The sequence below is a fragment of the Camellia sinensis genome, chromosome 7 (genome assembly GCF_055761805.1).
Source record: "Camellia sinensis isolate YWXY chromosome 7, ASM5576180v1, whole genome shotgun sequence".
NCBI classification, from domain to species: domain Eukaryota; kingdom Viridiplantae; phylum Streptophyta; class Magnoliopsida; order Ericales; family Theaceae; genus Camellia; species Camellia sinensis.
In genome coordinates, this window is record NC_138967.1 from 186,904,661 (window position 1) to 186,921,016 (window position 16,356).

The 16,356-nt window shown below is 35.9% G+C and overlaps 1 protein-coding gene across 24 annotated transcripts; it reads right to left on the minus strand.

Moving 5' to 3' along the window:
- Positions 1-275: 275 nt before the first annotated feature.
- On the minus strand, positions 276-15,946 carry LOC114293941 (pre-mRNA-splicing factor ATP-dependent RNA helicase DEAH1). Of its 24 annotated transcripts, none has more exons than XM_082880132.1 (10): positions 15,491-15,923; positions 12,953-15,149; positions 12,820-12,870; positions 12,239-12,653; positions 12,007-12,095; positions 5,534-6,644; positions 2,057-2,156; positions 1,855-1,905; positions 1,209-1,338; positions 276-521 (listed from the first exon to the last, which is right to left on the minus strand). In XM_082880132.1, the coding sequence occupies exons 2-3, from the start codon at positions 15,111-15,113 to the stop codon at positions 12,845-12,847; spliced, it is 2,187 nt and encodes a 728-aa protein (XP_082736258.1). In that variant the 5' UTR covers positions 15,114-15,149; positions 15,491-15,923; the 3' UTR covers positions 276-521; positions 1,209-1,338; positions 1,855-1,905; positions 2,057-2,156; positions 5,534-6,644; positions 12,007-12,095; positions 12,239-12,653; positions 12,820-12,844. The 24 variants fall into 24 exon arrangements, with proteins under 24 accessions (XP_082736258.1, XP_082736255.1, XP_082736257.1 ...); XM_082880129.1 differs by having other exon boundaries at positions 2,047-2,156; XM_082880131.1 differs by having other exon boundaries at positions 1,163-1,338; positions 2,047-2,156.
- Positions 15,947-16,356: the final 410 nt, after the last annotated feature.

The window sequence follows — 16,356 nt, forward strand, 5'->3', positions numbered from 1 at the left end:
TTTTGAATAATTCAAATTATTCTTTTGATCTATTCTTGTAAATAAATTATTTTTAAAAAAAATTGATCTAATAATTATAAGTATATTATTGTTTTAAAAGATAAATAATTTATTTTTGAAAATATGCTTGCTTACTCTTCATTTGTTTCAATAGTTTAAAGCTAAATATAATAAAATAATACGATTATTATGTTATGAATATGAGTTTTTCTTTATCAATAATTTATATATAAGAGCCAATAAAATAAATAATTTAAATTATTGAGAAAAAAAACTTGTAATAAGTCCAACTGTAATTCTGATGGATTGTTTGGGATATTCTAAGAATTTATAGAATGTATACATGCATGTTTCATTTTTCCCAACATCATGTAGAACAAAAATAATAAATTCTAGATCATTGATCTTTTGCATCTACTTATCAAAAAATTGAAGATAGCTAAAAGATCAGCAGATGAAAGTCCATGTCACTTTGTTGACAAAAAAGAAGATAAAGGCCCATCATGTCGCCCATTCCATGCCTGAAATAGAAATAGTTAGTTACATGTTACTCTTCTCAATCAAATTGGAAAATTATGTTGAATTATGTGGGGTATTGAACTATAGGAGTGAAGATTTTATATTTCCCATAGCAATAGCAGCAGTCCATGCCTCAATTGGTATAGTGCTATGGTTTCAAAGTGTTTTACATTCTTTTGACAAGGTTTAACAAATTCATACTAACTTTTAACTTAGGGCAGCGGTAATCCTTGTAGTTTACTTTTGTTTTATTTTGATTCCTGTTATTTTAATTTGATCAATTTTACTCCTTAATTTTACGGATTTTGTCATATTAGTCCAATAAATAATGGCAGTTAAGTTTGATGGACGGAAAATCAAACGATATTTCAATTTGGTTCCTGTAATTTACAAGATGTGTCAATTTAGTCCTTACTGTTTTGACTTTCCTATAAACTACAAAGACCAAATTGACACATCCTATAAATTACAATAACTAAATTGAAACATCATTTGATTTTTCATCCATCAAACTTAACCGTTGTTATTCATTAGACTAATATGACACAATCCATAAAATTAAGGGACACAATTGATCAAATTGAAACAACAAGAACTAAAGTGAAAAAGCGGATAAACTACTGGGATCATTTGCATAAGTTACCCTTTAACTTATGAACATGTATGATGAGGTTGAGCAAAAGAGTTGCCTGGTTGAGCAATTGATAATCTGGGATAATGCTCGAAACCTCCAAGGCCAAGTGTACACGGTGCAACCCAAAGTGTCGACCGGGAAGAGGAGTCCAATTGTAACTGATCATCAAAGCTACCCTTGCTAGCCTGGATGAGCAGTTTCAATGCCAAGAGATAGATGTTTTAGGCATAAATGGAGCGCACAAAAGCAAAGCTAACATCTGTAGTGAGTGTTGTTTTTTTGCCTATGTGGTCCTCATGCACTGGGTTGCCCATTTAATGTGTATGATATGATAATCTTCATAGGCACAATAATAGATATAATTTGGCAAAGCATTGGGAAATGTGTTTTTGCTTTTCTTTTGAGTTTCTAAGACATGAAATCTGGTAAAATTCAGATTGAGATTCCTTTTCTATGCAATTCCACACAGACAAACAAACAAACAAAAAAATTGTTCATCAATATGTTTCTCATCCTATTCTAAACTGATTTTTCACACTTCCCATCATATAATTTTAAGCTATGTTTCTTCCGTTCCTAACATTAAAATCCTACTTTTGTTTCAAATATTGTAAATCGTGTTCTACGTGGAAATACAAATCTAACTGAGAATTTCCGATCAACATAAGCAAAACTGAGGAAGAGGGTTTTTATCTGAGTACTTGGGTATGCCATAAAATTCATTTCTTTGCCATAGCCAAATCCATGAAAGCCTGCAAATAAAAATAGAAAAATTGTAATCAGTACTTTACATAATAGATTCTTAATTATTTATTTATTTATTTTTGCATGGGTACAAATATGAGACATAATCTTTCGAAGATTCTTGTTCCAGCAATATGACATGTACATACCACTACCTACATGTGAATGCTAGTTAAATAGTTGGAGGCAGTGTTGGTAGATTTCAGTAGTAGAAACCTCGTCACCAAAGTAGCAATCAGAGCTTCATATTACACCAGCTCTGCAATAATAAAAATAGTACAATTTATGGAAAACTTGGAGGGAACTTGATTCCAATAGCCATTAAGGTATTCCAAGATTGGAAGCATGGCCGCACGTAGTTACAAATTCTTTTTAAAGATGGAAGAATTCATAAAGACAAAATCAATCAATCCTGATAGATATCAAAAATGGCAAAAAGAAATAGAACTAAAAGGATAGAACCTCAAATTCTTGACAACACCATAATTTGGTGGAGAAATTAACACCACAGTTCTAAACAAAAGAAACACCTCATAAAATCCTACAAAGCAAGGGCAGCTATCAATTCTTGACAAAAGCAACACCCCAATTCGGTGGAGAAATCAACACCATGAATTTTTCACAATTTATGCAAGGGCAACCTCTTGCATAAGAGAATCAACATCACATTGGGGATTCTACGAATCTAACTAATAAGTCTAATTATGATTTTAAAAAGCAAAATCAAAGGCCTTGACAAGATAGAGTAATTCAACAAACCTCTGAATACCATCAACCCATAACAAAATCATTCACAGAATAACAAAAAAAAAATTTGGCAAATTCTTTAATCCTAAAAGTAGTTTGAATTTTAATTAATAGGAACAATTGACCACAACACTGCATAAATTATAGTTTTCCAAATTCTTTTTCCTAGTCTCAATAAGGATTGGAAAATCAGCATAAAAAAAAATGCCCAAGGAAGGAAGACATACCCATTGACTACCCCACCACATTAAGCATTGACTCCAAACATTCGAAGCATGCATGCAATCCAACGCAATAGAACATGTGAAGCTCATTCAATCTCACTTTGACAAAATGGGCACGAAGCATTATTAGTACCAGCTAAAATGTTTCTCTCAATCAAAATATTTGTTAACTTAAAACCAACAAAGAAGAAACATGTAATCAGCTCAACCAAACCAAAGACCCTTTTCTATTTTGTGCACTACGATCTAATCAACAAAAATAAAAATTAATTTTTGTAACAAAATATGCAGTAAAATAGAACCAAAAAACGTAAGTTCGTCATTTAAAATTATCTATTATGAACAAGATATAATAAACAACTACAAGAATTTACCGGATTAAAAGTCAAAATAGAAACAGATATGCAACAATAATATAATCTAAATACAAAATAAAAAGATGATCAATATACAAAGATAGAATTAGCAAATTGGTTAGCTTTATTTATCCCAAAAAATAAATAAATAAATAAATAATTGCTTAGCCGAAAAAGAGGCAAAAATAAGTAACAGGTGACAGCAACAACCCTGCACCAGGCATTCTATTTTGCAAAACTTCTCAAGAAATAGCTACATGTGGATGTGACGATGCTGAACAAAAGAAGAAAAAGAAAGAAAGACAAATACCGAAACAAAAAATAGGTTACAAAAAAATTTGGAAATTATACATTATTTCGAAACAGAGAGCAGAGAAAAGAAGAAAACAAATCCAAAGTTGAAATTAACAAAGAAGAGGAAACACAATAAAATAAAATAAAGAGAAAAAAATCAAAGAAGAGGAAAAAATAAAAATAAAAAAAGAAAGAGGAAACACCGTGAGAAAAACGCAATAAAAAAACAGAGAAGAAGAAGAAAACCCAACAATAATTATATATGGAAAACACAAAAAACAAAAGTCATCTCTTCAAATCGATGTCGGTGCAGACGGATAAAAACCCAAACAAAAAAAATTAAAATAAAATAAAGATCAGAACAAAGCATACAAGCAATTAAAAGCCAAATAAAAAAATAAAAAAATTTGTAATGGGAAATCAGATTAAAAAATCAAAAAGTTGAATGAAGCAGAAATAACCAACAAACAGCAGTTTGCACTCTATTTTCACTTCTACAGATTGATGTCAACATGTATAAAAACCCAAACAATACAAAACAAAAAAGAATAAGCAAATTAGGATCATAATACAGAACAAAGTATACAGTAAAACCTCTATTAAATAAAAAACAAAAATAATTTATTAGATGAGAGAAAATAAGAAAATAAGAAAAGTGAAAGAATAGAGAAAACAAATGAATCCATACACATAACACCAAGACTACACAAATCTACAGCATTAATGGGTATCTTTGAAGCAAAATTTTGCATATCGAAACTGCAAAAAACTTGTGGATCTATGAACCCTGTTAGGGTGAGTCGGCAGACCATGGGGGAGAGTAGAGGGACATTAAAAAGATGAAAGAGGAAGACAAGTAAGAAACGAATGGGCAGAGGGGAGAGAGAAAAGTGTGCAACGTGGAACAATATCATCCACACCTAACAAAACTTGATTTTACACAAACACCCTCAAACTAAGTCAAAAGGACCCACTCATAATAATGAAACAATAAAGCAAACATAAGGGCAGAACAGACCTTTTATAGAGGACGAAAAATTTACTGTTCATTTACATCGGTGCGTTATGTCTATAGTATGATACTGCATAAAAAATAAAATTTAACTTTAAAATATATATGAAAATGATTCGTGCCTGAAGGCACTTCCAAACACAATCTTACCCAACTAAAATGGAGTATATTCCTAATTTAACAACATTTCATGTCCACCGAATCCACTCAAGATACCACAGGGATTGATTCAGTGGTAAGATGTTCGGATTTCTCGCTCAAAGTCTGGGTTCAAATCTCCATAACACCTTATTGGGATTAAACATACTTTTTAGTGCCCATAGCAAGCGGGGGCCTTAGCATTAGCTTCGGGCCCGACGTAGGTGCAGTGGGATTCCCTGTAGATACGCTGTGTGTGCTAAGGGACAACACTCCCCGGTGGGTATGTGGAGTAACCTATCTACATATCTATTTTCCCCTTCTGTTGTACCCAAAAAAAAGAATCCACTCAAGATGTGGACCTCATGCCTCAAGCAAACTATTTTGAAGAATTTCAACCATCAAGATATAAACTCACTAAAGTAAATTAAATCAATTCATATAATCCAAAACAACAAATAAACAATATTTTTTAATCAACCTTGTGAGAAGAAAAAAATTAATTATGAGGAATGAAAGTAAAAGCAATGTAAGTATCAAAATCAAAGTGATTTGGTAGAACAATTCTTAACCACATACATCCAAAAAACAAAACTTAATACTATCTCAATGAATTCTTTATAGTGTTTATTACATGCCAAACAATTAATATTTACATTTAAGTAAGCACTATGAAAAATAAGAAAATAATGGCACAATAATTGTTAAACTAGAAATTTTGGACTTGATCACAGATGGGAACATCAATGGATACACCATTCACCCATTGAATCTCTTTTCTACAATAAACAAACAACAAAACAAAGAAGAAGAAACTAAACACAGACTGAAAACCAAATGCCAACAGGAAAGTTGAATGCAATACCTCTTCTCAACCTGAGCTCTGACACTTTCAGTTTAAAAAAAAAAAAAAAAAACTGGGCTCTGACACGTTGTTAAGTCACCAATTGTTCCAAAAGGTTAGGCCCAACAATGTACATCAACATCAAGCTATCCAACAAGTTGGTGTGCACATGCCCAATCCATTCCAATTGCCATAACCACAACTAGGACCATATCCCCTGCCATCCATTCCAATTTGGCTCTTTATCATTTCAAAAATAATCAACAAAGGCATGTCCAAAGCCTTACCTATGTACATAATGACAAGCATAAATCACATTTGGATCTACATGAGAACTTAGACTTGGTCAATCATTCAGGTGGGATATGCATGAGCCAATAATGTGCATCAGCGTTAATTTTCTTAATTTTATCTATGTTTTGCTTAAATACATGCTAAATTAAGTCTTTTAATTCCATAACCTAGAATCTGATATTGAAATTGGCATATAAATGCCTAACACAAAACGTATGTTCGACACCTAGCATCAAAAGATCGAATGTCTCAACCAGTCCCCATATGAAATCAGATTAGTAAGTATACAGTAACGAATTCCAAGTAATTAACAGTACAATATATAAAACTATGCACTTTTGACATTTTTAACTTTACCTTCTGTCTATCATATAAGAAAGTGAACCACATCCCAATTTCATTTATAAGTCTCAAGGGACAGCCATGGTCAAAGAATACGTCTGATTGTTTCCATCCTCACTAACACAGCATGTATTAACAGACCCCTATAAACTTCCATTTCTGGAAACATCAATTTCATGTATGTTTTACCAAAATCTGTCTCTATATTTAAGCATATGAAGAAGACAACTGCTTGGACTTGTTGATTTTTGCAACTTTAAGTTGTGGGTTGATATCACTCACCAAAACAACACAATTGCTACAATGTCAGACTAGTCATTAGATAATAGTATAAGATATTGACAATATTTTTACATCAGAAATAAACTAAACAGAGAGAGAGAGAGAGAGAGAGAGAGAGTAAAATGAGCTTATCTGTTGCAAATTGGAGATAGACTTAGAATTCAATGGACAATAGCATCCTAGTGGAGCAACAGCAACACTAAAGCTGCAAAATCTATTTGTAAAATTGGATCAACCAACTTCACTAATTGAACTAGAATAAATTGCTAAATAGACAATGTAAAAAGAAGAAAGTTGGATTCCCATTAAAAAAATCACATATTGCAGAAGGGAATTGCTGGAAATTTGTGTTAATGTATATAATATGATAGTGGTGTTGGTGAAGGATAGTGGCATGTATAGAATATGATAGTGGTGTTGGTGGTAGATAGTGGCATGTATATAATATGATAGTGGTGTTGGTGAAGGATAGTGGCATGTATAGAATATGATAGTGGTGTTGGTGGTAGATAGTGGCATGTATATAATATGATAGTGGTAGATAGTGGTAATATATAATATGTAAGTGGCATATAATGGGTTATAATGATGTTTGTAATATCTCCTATATAAGGAGTGTCATTTGGTCTTGTAAGATAAGAAGTTTTGAATATAACAAAAAATATATTCCTTCTTCCTCATATTTTCGGAGTTCTTCTTCCTCATATTTTCTAAGTTGGTATCAGAGCAACAAAAAACACAGCAGCCCTAAAACCGTCATAGCCATGTCGGAAGTCACGTCCGAAACCACTTCAACCCCTGCCGCTGCCATTCCGGTGAAAACGTCCAACTCTCACTCTGTCCAAATCACCACCATCCGCCTAAATGGTGATAATTTTCTTCGTTGGTCACAATCTGTCCGGATGTATATCCGTGGGCAAGGAAGATCGGTTACATCACTGGTGACAAGAAGGCTCCTGCTGTTAATGATCCGCTGTTCGACAGTTGGGACGCTGAAAACTCCATGGTTATGACATGGTTGGTCAATTCCATGGAGGAGGATATAAGCTCTAATTACATGTGCTATACTACTGCACAAGAATTGTGGAATAATGTTAGTCAGATGTATTCTGACCTAGGAAATCAATCTCAAGTCTTCGAATTAACTTTGAAGTTGGGAGAGATTCGTCAAGGAGATGATTCCGTCACCAAATATTTCAATTCGTTGAAAAGGTTGTGGCAGGATCTTGACATCTTCAACACATACGAATGGAAATCGGTTGACGACTGCAACCACCACAAGAAAACTGTGGAAGACAGCCGTATTTACAAGTTTCTTGCCGGCCTCAACATTGAGTTCGATGAAGTGCGAGGAAGAATTATTGGCAGACCTCCTCTCCCATCCATTGGCGAAGTATTTGCCGAAGTCAGAAGGGAAGAGAGCCGAAGGAGCGTCATGCTTAAGAAAAAAGGTACTGGTGAATCAATTGAAATTTCTGCTTTAATTAGCGATGCTGCGGCCAACAAGGCTGCAAATTACCAGCGCAGGTTTGATGATAAGCCACGGGTCTGGTGTGATTTTTGCAACAAGCCTCGCCATACACGCGAAACGTGTTGGAAGATCCATGGCAAACCTGTCAACTGGAAAAGCAGCAAACAAGGAGAGAAGAATCGTGGCTTTCCTACCACTAATGAAGCCGATTCAGGTCCCTTCAACAAAGAGCAGATTGATCAACTCTTAAAGCTGATAAAATCCAACTCCTCATCTGGTACTCCTAGTGTTTTGTTGGCACAAACAGGTAGAAATCCTAAAGCCTTCTCTTGCCTAAACTTCTCTCCGTGGATCATAGATTCCGGTGCCTCTGATCACATGACTAGTTTTTCTCATTTATTTAGTACCTATTTCCCTTGTTCTGGTCATGACAAAATCAGAATAGCCGATGGTAGTTTTTCACCTATTGCAGGAAAAGGATTTATTAAACTAACTGAGAAAATTAATCTCAATGCTGTTCTTCACGTCCCCAACTTAGCCTGTAACCTTTTGTCTGTCAGTAAACTATCTAAGGATTCTAATTGTCGTGTTACATTTTTTGAATCCCATTGTGAATTTCAGGACCAGAACTCGGGGATGATGATTGGGCGTGCTAGGATGCTTGAAGGTCTTTACTACTTTGATGAAGTACCTGTTAGTAATAAAAAAGCTCAGAGCTTTAATAGTACTAGTTCAATCTCTGTTCAAGAAAAAATAATGCTATGGCACTATAGGCTAGGACATCCTAGTTTTCTTTATCTGAAACATTTATTTCCAGAATTATTTAAAGGGATTGATTGTTCTTCTTTTCATTGTGAAAGTTGCATTTTTGCAAAATTTCATCGCTCTACTTATTTGCCAAAACCTTACCAGGCTTCCAAACCTTTTTATTTGATTCATAGTGATGTTTGGGGCCCTTCTAAAATCCCTACTCTTTCTGGTAAAAAATGGTTTGTTACATTTATTGATGACCATACCCGCTTATGTTGGATTTATTTGATGAATAAAAAATCTGACGTGAAAAATTTATTCACAAATTTTTACAATATGATTGAAAACCAATTTCAAACCAAAATTGGTATTTTACATTCTGATAATGGAACAGAATATTTCAATGAGCAGTTGGGTGAGTTTTTAGAAAAAAAGGGAATTTTTCATCAATCTACATGTCGGGATACCCCTCAACAAAATGGCATTGCAGAACGAAAAAATAAACATCTACTTGAAGTAGCACGTGCTATAATGTTTTACATGCATGTTCCTAAATATTTATGGGGTGAAGCAATTTTAACAGCCTCGTATTTGATAAACAGGATGCCTACAAAGGTGTTAACATACAAAACACCTTTTGATTGTCTCAAGACTTTTTTTCCTGACACGAGGTTGGTTTCTGATTTACCCGCCAAAGTTTTTGGATGTACTGCCTATGTTCATGTTCCCAGTCAATTTCGTTCAAAACTTGACCCCCGTGCTATAAAATGTGTTTTTTTGGGTTATTCCTCAAACAAAAAGGGGTATAAGTGTTTCGATCCTCAAACCAAGAAATTTCATGTGAGTATGGATGTATCATTTGTGGAAACAAAATCCTATTTCCCCAACACTTCTCTTCAGGGGGAGACAAGTGGAGTAGAAGACCGTTTTTGGGATATTTCTATCCCGCTCCCCAATGTCATTTATCCTACACAAAAACCACATCTGTCTGATAATGATCACTTAGGAGAACCAAGTTCTATGGTGCCTAGTCAAGAAGATTCTTGTTTAGGGGGAGAAGTACTACAAAATGATCTAAATCCTGAGCTTCAGGTTTATACTAGGAAGCGATTTCATCTGAGGAATAATGACCCGAATGTCCATCCTAATGACCCGAATGTCCACCCGAGTTCTGGCATCGAAATTTTAGGTAATCCTATTCCTTCTATTTCCGACCTTGATGTTCCTATAGCAATTAGGAAAGGTGTCCGAAATTGCATTAAACATCCTATTGCAAATTACCTCTCCTATCAAAGACTGTCTAAAAACCATAGAGCTTTCACATCTAGGATTTCACACTTGTTTGTTCCAAGGAATATACAGGAAGCATTGGATGATCCGAATTGGAAATTAGCAGTCATGGAGGAGATGAATGCTTTAAGGAGAAGTGGTACTTGGGAGATAGTTGATCTACCCAAAGACAAGAAAACAGTTGGGTGTAAATGGGTGTTTACGATAAAATGTAACGCAGACGGAAGCGTTGAGAGATACAAGGCGAGACTGGTGGCTAAAGGCTTCACTCAAACTTATGGGATCGACTATCAGGAGACGTTTGCTCCTGTTGCTAAAATAAATTCCATCAGAGTACTGTTATCTCTTGCAGTAAATTCAGATTGGCCTCTACATCAACTTGACATTAAAAATGCATTTCTCAATGGTGATCTTGAAGAGGAGGTGTTCATGAGCCTACCGCCGGGATTTGAGCGGAGACTTGGAAGCGACAGAGTATGCAGATTGAACAAGTCATTATACGGACTCAAACAATCACCAAGAGCGTGGTTTGAACGCTTTGGGAAGGCAGTTATCAGTTGTGGCTTCTCGCAGAGTCAAGCAGATCACACAATATTTTATAAACATTCAAAAAACAGTAAAATTGCAATTTTGATTGTTTATGTTGATGACATCATTTTAACTGGTAATGATGAAGCAGAGTTAGCAGCCCTCAAAGAGAAACTCGCAAAAGAATTTCACATTAAGGATCTGGGAGCCCTCAAGTATTTCCTCGGAATGGAATTTGCAAGATCCAAGGAAGGTATATTCGTTAATCAGAGAAAATATGTTCTTGATCTCCTTGGAGAAACAGGTATGCTTGGTTGTAAGATGATGGAGACTCCGATCGAGCTTAACTTGAAGTTACAAGCTGCTAAGGTTGAAGAAGTCAAAGAGAGGGAACAATATCAGCGACTTGTAGGGAAATTGATTTACTTGTCTCATACGCGGCCTGATATTGCCTTTGCAGTCAGCATGGTAAGTCAGTTCATGCACTCACCAGGGGCAGAGCACTTTGAGGCCGTTTATAAGATCTTAAGATATTTGAAAGGAACTCCAGGGAGAGGCTTACTGTTCAAGAAACATGGGCATCTTCAAGTTGAAGTATACACAGATGCAGACTGGGCAGGAAGTGTTACAGACAGGAGATCAACATCCGGATACTGCTCCTTTGTAGGTGGGAACCTAGTTACATGGCGGAATAAAAAACAGAATGTGGTAGCTAGAAGTAGTGCAGAAGCAGAGTTCAGAGCTGTTGCCCATGGAATCTGTGAAGTAATGTGGATTAAAAAAATTCTTGAAGAATTAAAGCTTTCTCACCCGACACCTATGAAGGTCTATTGTGACAACAAAGCAGCTATATCTATAGCTCATAATCCAGTTCTACATGATCGCACAAAACATATAGAAGTGGATAAACATTTCATCAAGGAGAAAATCAATGCTGGCATAATCTGTATGACCTACCTTCCAACAGGTGAACAATTAGCTGATGTGCTAACGAAGGGACTACACAAGAAGCAATTTGATAAGCTGACTAGCAAGCTGGCTATGGAAGATATCTTCAAACCAGCTTGAGGGGGAGTGCTGGAAATTTGTGTTAATGTATATAATATGATAGTGGTGTTGGTGAAGGATAGTGGCATGTATAGAATATGATAGTGGTGTTGGTGGTAGATAGTGGCATGTATATAATATGATAGTGGTGTTGGTGAAGGATAGTGGCATGTATAGAATATGATAGTGGTGTTGGTGGTAGATAGTGGCATGTATATAATATGATAGTGGTAGATAGTGGTAATATATAATATGTAAGTGGCATATAATGGGTTATAATGATGTTTGTAATATCTCCTATATAAGGAGTGTCATTTGGTCTTGTAAGATAAGAAGTTTTGAATATAACAAAAAATATATTCCTTCTTCCTCATATTTTCGGAGTTCTTCTTCCTCATATTTTCTAAGTGGAATAATACCCTTCAGCAGAAGATTTGTTTAGACTGGAGAGATATTAATTTCCTTGTTTTGGCTATAGCAATGTATATACCTTTGCATAATCTCTCTTCGTTTTGGAAATTCAAAGAGCCAATGTCACACCTTACAACATCTCAGAACTTGCATCACAAGCTACCAAATCTACAAATCCATATCAGTAAATTGGGATTACATTTTCAACAATCAATATATTGTGCATACATGAGAAAATGAATAAAGATCATAATGTTGCGGAAAAATTATCACCCACAATTTTTAAATTTTGTTTATATGACTGTACTTACAATCTTCTCCTCTCAATTAATGCCCTTCTTTGTGTCCCAATAACTTTGATCCACTGTCTTCAACATCCTTCAACTGATAATAATGAGGAGCTATTTCAAGCAGCCATTCAGATTTTATCTCGGTAACTTGCCGCATATACTCCTTGGTCGTCAGAACCAACTCATTGTAAATAACCCATTTTGGATGCTCATGTGATAAACCTGAGGTAGGGTGAATATAAACTGTCTGAGGATGTTTGACGGTTTGATAAGATCCATTTTTCAGCAGCCTTGAAGAATGGGTGAAAAAACCAGATGTTATAGCCTTCTTTATAGCTTCTATATCACTTGTGTTGGGAGTCAGTTCAATTTCCACCCTCTCCAATAGCCCCTCCAACTGGTCTCTTATATCTCTGGCCCGTTTCATACTCCTAACCTGGACAAAATTATCATAACACCATTGAGTCGAAAAGTTAGTTTCCTTCCAAGAAGTATAAACATCTAACAGTGCAATATGATCTCCGACATGCCCTCTATGAAAATTCATCTTTGCACTGTCTGCAAGGAGTTTTTTGTTCTTAGGACAATAAAAAATATCATACCCAACAGAAAGCATGGCAGCAATCGTTATGATCTCACCTGAGCACTTGTACCTATCAGATGCAACAATCATTCTAGATAATTTCGGATCAAGAGGAAATTCTGCCATTTTTCTACCAATTTTTGTCAACTCACCTGATTTATTCAGAGCACTCAGCGCATAAAGTAATTCCAGAGCTTTCAGTAAAGCTTCGACCGGTGGGGGATCCATAAACTCAAAATTCATCAAGTTATTGATACCGAGGGTCTTAAGAGTCAGCACAACGTTTGCAAGGTTGGTACGCTGTATCTCCGGTGCAGTATTGTCTTCCATATCATTGTGATAGTCATATGCTGTGTACAAGCGGAAACACTTTCCAGGACCTGTTCGCCCAGCTCGACCAGCCCTTTGCATTGCTGACGCTTTTGATATGGGAGTGACTAATAACGACTCCATCTCAGTCCGCGGGTTACAAGTCTTCATCTTGCAAAATCCTGGATCAATGACATACTTTATCCCATCAATTGTCAAAGAGGTTTCTGCTATATTTGTGGCAAGGACAACTTTTCGTGCTCCTTTAGGGGCAGGTTCAAATATTTTTGCCTGGCGCTCAGTTGGAAGGTTTCCATAGATTTGAAAAATTACAAGTTGTGCTATCTTTGATGCCAGACCCTTCATTCTCTGATTAAGCATTTCCTCAGCTGTCTCAATTTCCTCTTGCCCGGTGAGGAAGACCAATATGTCACCATCTGGTTGAGTCACATGGATTTGAAGAACAGTGACAATCGCCGCATCCAAGTAGTTAGCCTCTGGCGCTTTCGTGTAGGATATTTCAACAGGATATTGCCTTCCGGGTATTTCGAAAATTGGGGCAGAATCGAAAAAATCACTGAACTTTTTTGCGTCAAGAGTGGCACTTGATATGAGCAATTTGAGATCAGGACGAAACCTAACAATATCCTTAACTAAACCAAACAAAATATCAGTTGATATAGTTCTTTCATGAGCTTCATCTACCATCAACACACTGTAGCTTGCAAGGTCTGGTTCACCAAGAAGTTCCCTCAACAACATTCCATCAGTCATGTATTTCAAAACGGTCTTCTCTGATGTGCAGTTTTCAAAGCGAATAGAGTAACCCACCTCGTGCCCAAGTTTGACACCCATTTCTTGTGCAACTCTGGCAGCAACACTCATAGCAGCAACTCGACGTGGCTGAGTACATCCAATCTTCCCACGTTTTGTGTAGCCTGCCTCGTGAAGATATTGAGGTATCTGAGTAGTCTTTCCAGAGCCTGTCTCTCCTGTAATAACAAGGACCTGATGATCACAAACAGCTTTGAGCAATTGATCTCGAAACGTATAGATTGGCAGAGCTTCTCTCTCATCAACCAAAGTTGGCTCAATAGGTGATTCAACTTTGAATTCATCGCAATCCATAGTCGTAGCATTGATGAAGTGATTAACATCGTCCTCGAACACAAACTCATATTCATCACTTGTTGGGTTTTTATGTTTTTTTAAATTGAGAGTAGCCCTTTTGATCTGCTGCTCTACCCAAGCTGATTGTTCTGCGAATGGCTTCTTCTCATCTCCGGCACTTGCATCCCTGTAATTTTGCTTTGCAATAGCAAATCTTCTCTTCTGATTTACACCCCCTTCTCCATCATAAGCTTCGGGCATTCTGTACTCGCCCATATCATTATCAGATTCTCTAGACCTCTTCTTGGCAAGCTCATAAACTTGTTTCTTGTACCTCATCTCTTGATTCTCTGCTTCACTCAGCTTTACACCCTCAAACAGGTACTCCTCGTCCTGTATATCATATCCCATCTCCTCCAGCTTCTTTTGCTCTCTCTTCTTCAAGTACTCTTGCCTCGAAATTCTTCTCAGTGTCTTGACATTATTGCTCTCTCTTTGGTCACCCAATCTCTCTTCAATCTGTCTCTTAACTTGTTTTCCTTTTTCATCACCTTCTTGTTCTTCAATTTTCCTCTTTCTGAAACACTTTCTGTTGCCAGCATCACCAATACTATCATCGGCATCAATGTTGGCCTCCAGAATTGTGTGTGTCCTTTGCTTCCTAGCAAGAATCATTGCCTCCCTTTCCTGTATCTGATAAAGATTCAAGCCGGAAGAAGCTTTATCACGTGGAACCTTCTTGAAAATTTCTTCAGCGAACGAGCATGTTTCGCTTGACGCTGATAACCCAACATCCTCTAGCTGTTGGGCCAATTCAGCCGGGGACAATGCTTGTTCGGACAAACCAAGAACATACAAAACAATTTCAGGCTTAGAGTATCCCAATAGCAACATCAATTTGTCGGAGACCCATTTTTTCAACTCAATCTCCTGCATTTTATTCTAATCAATTGGAAAAATTTGTGTATGGGCAGTGTGTGTAATCAGATAGATATAATACAAGTCCCAAATCAAACTAGCAAAAACACAGACTTGGAATGAAATTATGTTTCTTGTTTAACAAGTATCAAATTTTCAATCAACCCAAATCTTCAAATTACCCTATGCTATGGGTTTACAAGTCCCAAATCCAACTAGCAAAAACACGGAATTATAATGAAATTAAGTTTGTCGTTTAACAAGTTTCAAATTTTCAATCAGTCAACCCAGAACTTCAAATTACCCTATGCGTAATTAAAATATTTCGAAACACAATCACAAAAAAAACGTACCACGATTTGGGGCAAAACCACCGGAAAAAAGGGGGGAAATCTTGCCGCCGCAAAGCACCACCGTGTGCGGCCTTTAAACGCCTGAAAATACTGAAAAACTCGCCGGAAAAGTGACCGATTTCAGAACCAAACTGTGAAAATTGGGAGTCCTATGTCCGTATGTCTGTCTGTCTGTCTCTCTCTCTCTTTAGAAAACGAAAATTCTTCGGAATTGACTGCAACGCTTGTCTCGGCTAATGGGTTTTTCCTAATCCTTGTAGGTTTCAAGTTAGTCATATTTGGCGCCTAGCATTGCTACAGAATAACACGGCTTTTTCCACCGTATATTTCATATGTTTCATATGTATTTGATCTTTCATATGTTTCATACGTATTTGATCTCGTAAAGGAAACATATTTGGAAAAGTCCAGGAGGAAGAGTTCCCAGAAATATATCATGAATTTTTTATTAAATATATCATGAATTTTTTATTCATATACATTTTAAGTACTGATGATAATCGAGTCAAACGAACCGCACAATTAATTATTTAAGTTTTATTTGATAGTTTTAGGGGTTGTTTGGGTGTCCTAAGTGCACTTTTTATTTTTTTAAATTAAAAAGTTAAGAAAAAAATAAATAAATGTTTGGATTAATTTTTTCAGTTTGTACGAAAAAATGTGTGTTAAAAAATTATATAAATCTATATAATAAGGGAGAAGGGTATTTGAAAATATCTAATTTATCTCAGAGATACATTTTGATCAAATGGTTTAAATTGTCTCGTCTCAACTTCAATGGTTGAGATGTCTTTATTTCCCGCCCAAATGCTCTTTGAGCATCAACGGTTGAGATGAATTACCATCAAGATCTAATGGTTAGAAAA

What these genes read in the sequence shown, in the direction of transcription:
- LOC114293941 (XM_082880124.1), bottom strand. Translation starts at nt 15,113, where the DNA reads ATGTTGCTATTGGGATACTCTAAGCCTGAAATTGTTTTGTATGTTCTT.